This window comes from Macaca thibetana, chromosome 1 (assembly GCF_024542745.1).
Source record: "Macaca thibetana thibetana isolate TM-01 chromosome 1, ASM2454274v1, whole genome shotgun sequence".
NCBI lineage: Eukaryota > Metazoa > Chordata > Mammalia > Primates > Cercopithecidae > Macaca > Macaca thibetana.
This window is the reverse complement of record NC_065578.1, coordinates 32,003,619-32,016,243: the sequence shown is the minus strand read 5'-3', so window position 1 is coordinate 32,016,243 and position 12,625 is coordinate 32,003,619. Positions and strand designations below refer to the sequence as shown.

The 12,625-nt window shown below is 45.1% G+C and overlaps 2 protein-coding genes across 6 annotated transcripts in view; one reads left to right on the top strand and one right to left on the bottom strand.

Moving 5' to 3' along the window:
- Window positions 1–4,064, top strand: part of AK2 (adenylate kinase 2) — a 28,575-nt gene extending 24,511 nt beyond the window's left edge. For 3 of the 5 annotated variants that reach the window (XM_050796041.1, XM_050796060.1, XM_050796066.1), the window contains 2 exons: window positions 794–862; window positions 2,106–4,064. In XM_050796041.1, coding sequence (XP_050651998.1) covers window positions 794–862; window positions 2,106–2,110 — 74 coding nt within the window. In that variant the 3' untranslated portion in view covers window positions 2,111–4,064. The remainder of the gene's footprint in view (window positions 1–793; window positions 863–2,105) is intronic. The other 2 variants (XR_007727027.1, XM_050796051.1) reach the window with 2 other exon arrangements.
- Window positions 1–12,625, bottom strand: part of AZIN2 (antizyme inhibitor 2) — a 220,298-nt gene that overhangs the window by 97,076 nt on the left and 110,597 nt on the right. The gene's annotated exons all lie outside the window — the stretch shown is intronic.

Here is a 12,625-nt window from a genome sequence, read left to right as displayed (position 1 = left end):
GCTAGGTTGCTTTACCAGCTGTTTACTTCTTTTTTGTTGTTGTTTTGAGACAGGGTTTCACTCTGCCACCCAGGCTGGAGTGCAGTGGCGTGATCTTGGTTCACAGCAACCTCTGCCTCCTGGGGCTCAAGCAATTCTCCCGCCTCAGCCTCCTGAGCAGCTGGGACTACAGGTGCACGCCATAACACCTGGCTAATTTTTGTACTTTTTGCAGAGACAGGGTTTTGCCAAGTTGCCAAGGCTGGTCTTGAACTCCTGGGCTTAAGCAATCCACCCACCTTGGCCTCCCAAAGTGCCAGGATCACAGATGTGAGCCATCACATCCGGCCCAGCTGTTTACTTTAACCATACTTTTGATTTTATTTTTTGACCAAAATAAACTAACCCAGGTAATCTTCCAGGGGCCACAATTCCAAAACCTCATAGTATTTCTTCCATTTCCAGCAGCTGATTAGAAGTCCAGGATCATGTGAAGTCAGGCAGGGTCTCAGTTCCTGATGGTACATTATGGACAGAGAATTCCATTTGTTTTCTAACCCATAATGAAAACCCACATGAGTCAACATGTGAACAGGGATCATTAATTTTTTTCCCCTTAGGTGGAAGGAAAAAGGCGCTTACGTTGCAGGTTATAGAAATTACTGGGAGACGTCATAAAAAGAGCCAGGCCAAATTAGAATGTTTTTGTGATCTGCATCATGATGCTGAAAAGTAGCGATTATTTGGGAATTGGGTTTGAAAACTGAATTGTTGCCAGAGAATTAAACCAGGTGAAAGGTCCTTTTGAATTCAGATTGTCTTCTGAACATGGAGGCTGAGCATCTGAGAGCAGTCAAATCTACTTCCCCAAAGAGAGACCAGGGTAGGTTTATTTGCTTTTATTTTTAATGTTTGCCTCTGTTTCCAAGTGTCGACAAAACAGTGTGTGATCTATTCTTGGATTTATTTTGATCAGTATTTACTCAAACCCAGTCTCTCTCCAGGACATAAAACTGAAATCAGATATGTTCTTTTTAAGCCCAAACCCTCTGCCTTCTAGATCCAACCCTTCACCCCTAATTTTATGATGGCTATAGCCATGGACTTCCCCAAGAAAAGATCACCCGGAAATAAGACCACCTGTGACAGTAACCAGCTTTTATTCATAACCTTAGCTTCCCAACTATTGAGCATTTTCTAAGTTCCCTGCTATGTCTTTTGGTCTCTGGTTTGATTTGTGGCAAACAGATGAAGTAACAGACTACTATGAAGGACCACAAAAACAGCAGCCTCTGGAAAAACCATTAGAAAGTCAGTGGCAGATCCAGTAAATAATGTCGCCTGCCTCAGCATAATCTGCTGCTGACTCGATTTAGTGGGCTCTAAAGTGCCCAGCCTCCTTCTGACCTGAGCTCTCCTGCCATCTGTGAGACTACCAGAGGTCTTATCTGCCGTCCACATGGCAACTGGGCATGAGTACGTGGCCACCTTGCTTCCCTCTTTGCCTGGTCCAAGTGAATGTCTGCTGCCTCTGTCCTGCCTTGTCTTCCTGGCTCTAAACTAACTCCACCCACTCTTAATGGAAACTCAGTCTGGCTTTGTGTGTTTCTGGGAAGCACATGACTTCTGGGAATGGGCAAGGAAGAGGAGTGAAACAAAAACTGTCAGCGATGTGTGCCTGGCCTGGGATCCTTCTCTGGGTGACAGTGGCATCATGAATCTTGGAATCAGCTCCCCTTGAACTAGGGACAATTGTAAGCACTTGGCCTCAAAGTTGAGGTCCCTGAATGTTTGCTAATTGAATATGCATGATCCTTGCCCAAATATTTGGCATCCATCCACATAGATTCATGTGTGCATACAACATGTGCAAGTAATATTTGGGCTGCCCATGAGAACTAGAAGATTCATAGGGAATGCATATACCCTTCTCAGAATGGTTAGAATTCTGTTTTTGCTTTGTTTAATTCCAGAGTCTTAGCCTCAGCAGGTTCTGCTTTTACCTGTCAGAGAAATGTCCAGTGTTTAATGCATTTGGTTGCTGGGGCTTACATGCCAGCCTCCTTTGATATGTACTTGGTTTTTAAAAACCCATTTTGTTCTCTCTTGTTTCCTCTCTATTTCAGCCTAGTATCAGAAGGCCAGGCGAGACTACACCACTGCTCATCACCCCGCGGCGTGATCCCTGCTCTTAGGTGCTGGGCAGAAGGGAAGGGTGGTCAGGGTGAGGATGGTGAGGGAGGGCTGGTGAGGGGCTCAAAGGAATAGTTGGAACAACAGCAGTGTTATTGTAGTGTGGCAGTTTCTTTTATACATAGGCGGGAGTTTTTAAAGTGTAAGGGAAAAATTAATTTTTTAAAAAATACCATGCTTGGAGGGTGGGGGTAGAAATAGAGAGATACAGTATTATTTCTAAGGAATCGGGTTTTCATTTACTCTGGACTGGTGAAAATATTTTTTAAAGCCAGTGCACTAAGACCTCAGCTTTTATCTCAGAACCCCATGGGTTCCAGACCAAGAGTACAGGAAATCAAATTGTTGTCCTGTGGGTCTATAGCTTGCAACAGGGAGGCTTTGGTTACTGACCCTGGTTCCACACACTGTAAGATCAAAAAACCGTCTCCACATTTGAAAGAGATGTAAGGTGTATTCATAGGGATGGTGGCTCAACAAATCAAGCATACTGGAATCAAGGGCGGGGGGAAGGGAATGGAATGGAAAGGGAGGCTGATTCCCTTCCCCTGACTTACCACTGATTTACTAGGCTACCTACTCTCATGAGTAACCTCTCACAGCTACACAGCACATGCCACAATCCTATGCTCTTGCCTTCTTTTATCTGCAGTGTGTGAAGGGACTCTTTTAAATAAATGAGCAAGTGTCCTAAGCTATGTCATCCAAAGATTGTCCTTTCCATTATCAAATCCTGTGACTGGGATCACTCAACAGCACTGTGATGTATTATTTTCAATGAGGTGCCTTTCTTAACTGACCAAATGCTGCCTTGTTTGGCCCCTAAATCAATAAAATGTTAAAATTTGTATCCCCTGTTGTGGCATTTTTTAAGATAATCTAAGCTAGAAAAATGATACTGAATTCTGGACCTGGCTTGGAAGGAAAAGAAGCCCTTTCTTATGGTCACTGACAGCTATGTGGTAGGGAGGTCCAAGTATGTGCACATAAGATAAGCTTGCAACCTCTGGACCTTCAGCTCCTATGCAGGCTTTTCTTGAGCCCAGAGACAAGGCAGCTTGGTCTAGTGGAGCTAGCACTGTGCTTGGAGTTTAGGGGACCTAGGACAAATCCCAGCCAGTTAGTTATTCATTCTGCTCCTGTTTCCTCAGCTGAAAAAGGAAGTTGGTTATGCCACCTTCTTGGCCTTAATGGCATTAAATGAAATTTATAGGAAGAAGGTTTTTGCTCAGTACCTGGCACGCAACAGACAATGGATAAATGTTAGTTGGATCCAGATATACACAGAAAAATACCTGCTTCCTGCCAGACTGGATAATTGTTGAATGGGCACTTGTCCATAGTCTAGAAAGCCAGTGCTTCTAATCCCTAAGCCAGATCTTTGACTACCTTTTCAGTTGCTTCTTTAGCACTCTTTGTTGCTTCTCTGTGTGTCCTAGTTTAAATTCATTTCCTCTCCAGCAAAAGTGAGCTTAAATCATTTGTCCAAACTAAAGCTCTTATGCTTTTGGAAGGGCTGCCTTTACAAGTGAGTTTTCTGAGAAATGACTGTTGTTCCCAAAACAAGAGGGAGCTGGCTGGAAGCACCACTATTCTTCTTTAGGCATCTTGTTACAGAGAGAGGCAGGATCTTCACTGACATATTAAATCCTGTTCCCTGAACCAGCCCCTCCTTCTTCTGCTCCACTTCCTCACCTCTGCAGAGTCATTTTCAGGTGTCAACCTTACTGATTTGCACTGATCTGTTTGTTCCCTGAGCTTTTTAAATGCCCTATGAAAATTTTCTTTCCTCCGTCGGTCATCATGCATCCAATTGCGGGGAAATGTTTGTCAAACCAGCCTGCGAAGCAGCATGGTGTAGTGAGAAGAATAAACAGAGAAGACTGGGTGAACTATTGTTTGTTTGCTTCTTTGGGCCTGGGTTTCCTCTTCCAATCTGCAAACCAAGAATGCAGACTAGTCCTACCACTCCCAGAAGACTGACGTTATGCCAGGTACTATGCAAAGGCTTCACGTAACCCTCGACTTCAGGTAACCCTCACACAGCACCCTGTGGAGTCAGAACTGTCCTTCACTTTTATAGGTGAGGAAACCAGACTCAGAGAGGTGAAGTGGCATTCCTGAGGTCATGCATAAGAGGCAGTCAGGACTGAAACACAGTCTCTAACACTTATCTGTCCCCTTGACCTTGTTGCTGAAGTGATTTAATTACTTGCATAGCTCTGCAGACAGGAAGGGCTGCTCTGAATAAGAGCTCTTTTCCATGGACACTCAGCACTGCCAGAACTGATTTTAAAGAAGTCACTGCCGGCTCTGAGGGCCTAGGGTATGTGTCTTAGGATCTCCTGTGTGCACAAAGTGTCACTGATAGAACACAGCAGGATGGAAAGCAGCCTCTTCAGAAGCCTCACAAGTCTTTCCTCAGATGAAGACAGAGCGAGTCAGAAGACAGATTTCAACAGCAACTTCACCATGCGAACTTGGGCAAGTTATCTCACCTCATCAGTAGAATGGGAATGATCCCTATCCCTCAAAGGTGCTGATGACACTAGTGACCAAGATACTCATGTGGGTTGGACTGCCCAGGACACAGCAGATGCTTGGTAAACACAGATGGAATTCAGAGGGAAAATGTAGGCATTGATGAAAGTTGTCTTACTGACCATCTGGAACCAGGCTAAGGATCACCTAGAAATCAAACCTCTGAAATTATATGCAGAATTCTTTATGTGTTTTCATAATTAATAATAGTCTAACGTATTAAATGCTTAACTGTGTGGGAGGTTCTGCATACATTATCTCATTTATTCTTCTCAATAACCCCATGGAGGTAAGTACTGCTATTATCTTTATGTCTGTGGACTTTGAGGTTCAGACATCTGATAATGGCAGAACCAGAGCATGAGCCCAAGTCTGGCTCCACACCCCAGCCTCTTACCACTGTACCAATTGCTTTGACACTTTGCTGGGGAGAGAGGAAATGATCTCAAAGACACTCATGATACAGAAAAGGCTATGAGCCATGGATCTAAACAAAAGGAGAAACTCGAGTAGGTTTGCTGTGTTACAGTGAAGGACCTGCCACAGGTAAGAAGACCTTTTTCTATTTTGTCATCCTCTGTTGTTTCCTTATTGTTGGTACTCAAGCTCCAATGTGCTGGATTGGCATAGCTCCTAGAATCACCCATATTCCAGAAAGGCCGGAGGGGCGAGTTATGTTGGGGGAAAGGAGCTGGTTCCCATCCCCTGTCCTCCACGACTGTCTCCTGGTTCTGGAAAAGGTGGCCAGGGGAGGGTGTGTATGCAGGCTCTTGAGGCACAGGCAGCTCTCTCAGACTACAGTTCTGTGTGGCTGATGGTGTTGCATTATTCATAACTCCAGAGGGAGCAGTGTGCTTCTGATGTCTTGGGAATGCAGCAGCTCTGTCTTTAGAGTCATCCATGGCAGTGTGATGATGAGCTGCTCTCACAGAGGACCCCTTCCAGGTGCCCAGTCCAGATTGAGGTACCCCCAGCAGAAAGCAGGTGGGAATGGAAAGACAAAGTATCAAAGGGCAAGACAACATGGGTCTAGATCCTGTGCAGATAGTCCTCAAGCCAATAAGCCAAACAGATCTGCATTTTGGGGGTAAAGTTGCTATGGAGCAAATAATTTGATTGTGTGGTGTTCTGTAAGGGTTTTCCAGACAAATTCCTCTGAGCTTAGCTAGGAGTTCATTATGCTTCCTGTTTAGCTGGTCTTCTTTCTTCTACTAGATAAGAAATGCTTCATTTTTGGCCGAGCACAGTAGCTCATGCCTGTAATCCCAGCACTTTGGGAGGCTGGGGTATGTGGATCACAAGGTCAGGAGTTTGAGACCACCCTGGCCAACATGGTGAAACCCTGTCTCTACTAAATATACCAAAAAAATCAGCTGGGCATGGTGGCATGCACCTGTAATGCAACTATTCGGGAGTTTGAGGCAGGAGAATTGCTTGAACCCGGGAGGTGTAGGTTGCAGTGAGCTGAGATCTCACCATTGCACTCCAGCCTAGGCGACAGGGTGAGACTCCGTCTCAAAAAAAAAAAAGAAATGCTTCATTTTCTACTGTTTTCCTTCTTGCCCTGGCTGTGAGGAAACTCAAAACTACGTCTTGTGTTCAGTTGTTAATCATTCCTCAGCCATGGTTTCTTAATGAAATTCCAACGCCAGCCCAATCTTAGTTCTGTGTTTAGCATTTTTGTACTCATGTGTGTTGTAAACTGCCTTGAGTCTATTTTGGAAGAGAAGCAGAGTGTAAAGGAAGGGCTAGTTATGCAGTACAGGAGGTCAGACTGCAGAGAAGAAGGTAGGTTTGTGAAGGAGGTGGGATCTGGGTGACTCCATGCAGAGGGTGGCAGCATTCCAGCTGAGGGCACAGCACAAGGGAAGGTACAGCGGCCACTGGTGCTCTGGGCTGCTTTAACCTCAAGCGGGGGTCTCAAGCAGGGGTCCCCAACTCCCAGGCCACGACTACCACCAGCAGGAGGTGAGCGACAGGCAAGTGAGCATTACCGCCTGAGCTCCACCTCCTGTCAGATCAGCAGTGGCATTAGATTCTCATAGAAGCACAAACCCTATTGTGAACTGTGCATGCGAGGAATGTAGGTTGCCTGCTCCTTGTGAGAATCTAATTAATGCCTGATTATCTGAGGTGGAACAGTTTCATCCTGGTCTGTGGAAAAATTGTCTTCCACGAAACTAGTCCCTGGTGCCAAAAATGTTGGGGACTGCTGACCTAGAGAACCCCTACCGGAGTTCTTGGGAAATCTGTATCTGGTTAGAGATAAGTTTTCAAACAAAGCACAGTGACCGTAGAAGGGAAGCTTTTCAACTCATGAATAATGTCAAGAATGCAGAAGAGCAAAAGACAAGGATATGTACATAGAGATTTGATGGGCCGCTTTAAGCTCAGCCCATGTGCCACTCTTCCTCCCTCCCCTAAACACACCACAGTCTGTGCTTTGACCATGAATCAGGCAATCCTTTGCTGTGGGGCTGAAGTGGGGGAAGTGCCTCAGTTTTACTGTCGGCTCTCTTTTCCAGTCATGTGTCTAGTGGTGTGGGCATGAGTTCTGGGGATGACAAAGATGGTCTGTGGTTAGATCTTGGCCCTGACAGTAGCTTACTGTGTGCCTTGAGGGAGACACTTAACCTGTAAGCCTCAATGAACTCATCTGTAAAATGAGGGTCATAGCACTCATCTAGAAGAGTGGTGAAGTTCATATGAATTGAGAAATAGCAGCTACCCAATAAATGATCCTTTCTATGTCGTTTCCCAAGGCCATTTGCTGAGGAAAAAAGGACCTTACCATGGCTACCAGCTATTTCAGAATAGGTATCTTTACCCATTCCCATTCCTCAGTGGCACCTCATCCCCCTGGAATTCTGTACCAAACCCGAACAGGTTGCTTTTCACTGGGGTGTTTCCTGAGCTACCAAATGTGCCCCTGAGTGGAGATGGGAATCAGTGTTATCTTCCCCAGGGATGCTGATTCTACTCCAGGCTGGCAGGAGACATTGTGGTCCTGACACGGCAGCCAACCAGATAGCGATGGTCTTGTCACCCGCAAAGCTTACTGAGAGTAGGACATTCTGTAGTTGAAGATGAGGGGCACACCTTCAACTGTTGAAACCATACCTTGGCCTAGCTGTACCTGCTCCTATCTTGAGGCCAAAATAGGAGGGAGCACAAAAGATCATGATGGGGTACATGTTCAACACCAGTGAGGTGCTGGAGTGGGCCGAGAGAGTCTTTAGTGAGAATATGTTGGCTCATGTTTTGGAAATTTTTGAAAATTGTCCTGTGGTAAGGGAATGAGAACAGTGCCTCTCTCTTCGTGCTGTTGACAGGATGAGTTCATGTCTATCAGGTGTTTTAGAACAGTGATGCCCATAGTGCTCAGTAAGTGTTTCCTAGCTAGCAGCTCTGGCTCAGCAATTCCAGTTTGTACATGTACCCCAAGGAAATGACTAAGTATGTGCAGAAAGCATTCTTTATAACAGGGTTAGAATTGGAAACAACCTAAATTTCCAACAAAAGGGGAGATTGGCTGATTCATTCATGGGATGGAATCATATGTGATCACGAAATAAGTCATTTTAAGACAGAAAGATTTTATGATAAATGTGTTAAGTGAATAAACAAAGGTTTTAAAACAATACAGAATGGAATTTGCTTTTTTTTTTTTTTTTTTTTCCTCGTGGAGACAGGATCTCCATATGTTGTCCAGGCTGGTCTTGTGCACCACCATGTCTGGGTAAAGAATGGATCTATTTTTAAAAGGAAACATTGTATTTTGGAGTAATTTTAAGTTTATAGAAAGGTTCTAAAAATAGTATAGAGAGTTTCTGTATATACTTCACCTAGTTTCCCCTAATGTTAACATTTTACTTGAGTATGGTACATTTGTCAAAACTAAGAGATTAACATTGGTACATTACTAGACTGACAGTATTTGGTTTTCACTAGCTTTTCCGCTAATGTCTTTTCCATCCAGGCTCCATTGCATTTGGTTTTTTTTTTTTTTTTTTTTTTTTTTTGAGACGGAGTCTAGCTCTGTTGCCCAGGCTGGAGTGCAGTGGCCAGATCTCAGCTCACTGCAAGCTCCGCCTCCCGGGTTTACGCCATTCTCCTGCCTCAGCCTCCCGAGTAGCTGGGACTACAGGCGCCTGCCACCTCGCCCGGCTAGTTTTTTGTATTTTTTAGTAGAGACGGGGTTTCACCGTGTTAACCAGGATGGTCTCGATCTCCTGACCTTGTGATCCGCCCGTCTCGGCCTCCCAAAGTGCTGGGATTACAGGCTTGAGCCACCGCGCCCAGCCGGTATTTTTTTTTTTTTTTAATTTAAAAGTTTATGTACATAGAAAAGCATCTGGGTACATATAGGTGAAAATATTAACAATGATCATAACTGAGTGGTTGAACTAAGGGACATTTTTGTTTTAAAATTTTTAGTATGTCTTCTAATTTTTCTGTGTTTAACATGTCACATACTTTTAAAATACAAAACTAACAACTCAGGCTGAGTTGGTGCCCTCTGATTACCACTTGTATGGCTATACTGTGTATGTTTAGCTGAGTCCTTTCAAGACTCAGCTAAAGAGGGCAATAAGTCTGCCTCATCCCTCTTTCCCTATCATGCAGCCCAGGGCCAGGCATGGGAGGAGGCACTGATAATGTCTAGTTCAATAATGGGTGAAGTCAGAGAGTTTATTGCTACCAACTCTCAGAGATTAACTAGTCTTAGCACTCTTTTACAGCTTAAGGAAACCCAGGCTTATGTTTCCCCAGTTTAGTGACCCCAGCAGGACAGGACCTGTTTTTAAAGTTTGCAGTCTCAGGGCTGACTTTTATGCCCATCGCTGAATTAGTTGCTGTGGCCAGGTGCATGGAATATGCCTCTTGGCCAGTCTTGGGTCCACTGACCAGGCCTTTAGATGGCTTCTCAAAGAAAAGTCAGGGTTCTGCTATCCAAAGGAGGTAAGATGGATACTGAGGAAGTTAAATACAACATCAGAGCCATCCCCTAAACACAGGCATTTTAATCTCCAATTCTTTTTGCCATACTATACATCATGCTTGGGCTCCCTGATGAGAATAGTACCACATTAATGCTATTCATTGTTAAATCCTAGCATCCAGCACAGTACTTGTATATAGCAGGGACCTAGTCAACATATAAGTGAATATATACATCTTTTGGTGACCTAAACAAAATCATTTAACTAGATGTTTAAATCAGAATGCTTTGAGTTGTAAATAACAGAAAACTGGCTTAATAAAGGACATTTGTTGACTCATGCAACTGAAAGTCTAGTGGAGCCCAGCAGTCAGGCGTGGTGTGGTCAGGATTTCACTTATGTGCCAGTCTCATGACTGCCCCCTTGGTATCATCAGGCTTGTCTCTCTCATGGTAGCAAAATGACTGCAGCAGTTCCAGACGTCACATCAGTACTCCACAACATCCAGAACAAGAGAGAAAATACAGAGACCCTGTATCACAGAATTCCCAGCAAAAGTCCTGAGAGTCACTGAACTGAATAAGATTACATGCCCACCTCTGAATCAGCAATTAGTGGCAAGGGTTGTTTACTGGCTTAGCCTAGATCATGTGCCTTGCCCTTATAATTGGGGGGATAGGGGAGGGAGAAAGTAGAATCAGCTTCCCTGAAACTACATGGATTCCTATTGGGAACTGAGACTTTGGGGAAGGGGAAAGCAGTCCGGATCCTGAGGATGTAACCAACAGGAATCCAGCTCGATTGAATACCCTGAATTGTGTGGCATAAATAAGTGCTGCAGGAGTTAGAGGGCAATGAGTGAAGGTTGCAGCAGTCAGAGCAGGGAGGCTTCATGGAGGAGGATGAGAGACTGGAGCCAAACCCTGAAGAGATAAAAGATTTGGGCAGTGGGGTAGGGAGGTGGAAAGGAAGGAGCATTTTCCATGTGCCAGACATCATGCTGAACCCTCTGTATGCCAGGCATGGTGGATCACCTGAGGTCAGGAGTTCGAGACAAGATTAGCCAACATGGCGATACCCCGTCTCTACAAAAATACAAAAATTAGCCAGGCATGGTGGTGCACTCCTTTAGTCCCAGCTACTCAGGAGACTGAGGTGGGGGAATTGCCTGAACCTGGGAGGCAGAGGTTGCAGTGAGCCAAGATTGTGCCACTGCACTCCAGCCTGGGCAATAAAGCAAAACTCCATCTCAAAAAAAAAAATTCTCCGTATGCATTATCTCAATTAACCCTTACAGTGACCTGCAAGTTTGGTATCATCATTATCCCCATTTTACAGATGAGAAACTGAAACCCAGGGGTCACATAGTAAGTGTTGAGGTTGAGACTGGGACCCAGCCTGTCTGGCTGAGAAGCTTGTGCCTAGAGCTATGAAGCTGGTGAGTAAAGTAGACAGTGGTCACCTGGGAAGTTTGCATTAGTGAAGGAAGTGGCCTGACCTCAGGTCATCACAGAGGTAGTGCAGAATGTGAAGTTCTTCCCTCAGCTGTGCTGATTTCAGGGCAGCAGGGATCAGAACCAAAGCACAGTTCCTTTGAAAGTTTGCCAAACTCTGACCTTAACTATGTGAAACCTTGTGCCTTCCCTCCTCACCAGATGGATTCTTCAGACCAGGTCTAGGTCCTGGTTCTGCTCCTCACTTAGGTGGCCTTGAATGTATCACTCACACTCTTTGAGCCTCAGTTTCTCTATTTGCAAAATAGACACAGTAATACCACATTTATTAATTCAACAGATTTACTCTTGCCTTATCTTTGCTGGGCCTGGGAGACCAAGAAACAAAGATGAATGAGACATTGCCTGCCCCCAAGGACCCCTCAGTCTAGCAGAGGAGATGGGTATAAAATCGGAGAGACTTGTGGAGAGCAGTGGAAAACAGATCAGGAAGCGATCAACTTAGCTTAAGTGGATCTGGGAAGGCCTCAAAGTAGGGAACATCTGAGCCACACCTTGAAGGGTTAGTAGGAGTTTGCCAGGCAGCCACTGAGGGCAGAATTTTGTGAGAATCAGATAAGCTGTGTCAAATTAAATGTGTTTTATAAATTGGGCTGCCTTTCCCTTCTAGGTTCATACCTCAGCTTGCATTGCTGCTGTAGGAAACAAAGAAATGCCCTAGAAACCCCTCCCTGGGCCAAGAGTTCCTAGAATTAGGGACCGGGGAAGAGTTTTGCCTGCATGCTAAAGTCTAGGCTCATCATCTTGCCACACAAGGCCTGTCTGGCTTCATGTTTCTCTTAATTTTATGTTCACGCAAAACAACCACCTAGAGTTCCATGAAATCAGTACCTCCCTGTTTCTCCTCCTATGTCTCCTTCCTCTCCACACCCACCTGGCAACCTCTAATTTGTCTCCTGGAAATGTGATTGGCCCACACTCCATTCATGCAGCCTCTGCACTCTTTTATTTGTAAATACATGGACTCATCTTCTCCAGGGGACTGGGGCTCCTTCAAAGACAAAGAGTAGGTCCCAGTCTCCACCCTGCCATGCCTAGCACCGACTGATCAGGGCTGCATCTCTGATGCAGGGATGGGTAGTTAGGAGTCTCACTTCTTCCACAAACATTGAGGTTCTGCCACAGGCCTGCTGGCATCGAGTCAGGCAAAAAGAATTCAGGAAGCAAAGGGTACAATCCAACCCTGGAAGCATTCACAGTCTAGAGAGAAACTCACATGTAAACAGTCCATTGTAATACTGGGTGATGTGTGCTGGGATGAAAGGATATCTGGAGCATGAAGGGGACACAGGAGAGATCAACTACTTTGGGCACACAGGAAATTGAGCAGGAATCTGCTAGGTGGTGAAAGAAAGACACTAGAGCTTGTACGAGGCATGGAAGCATGAAAAAGCACAGCAGGTTCCAGGGTCAGTATGCGTATGGCTGAAGGAACTTGGGAAGAATGGAAGTGGG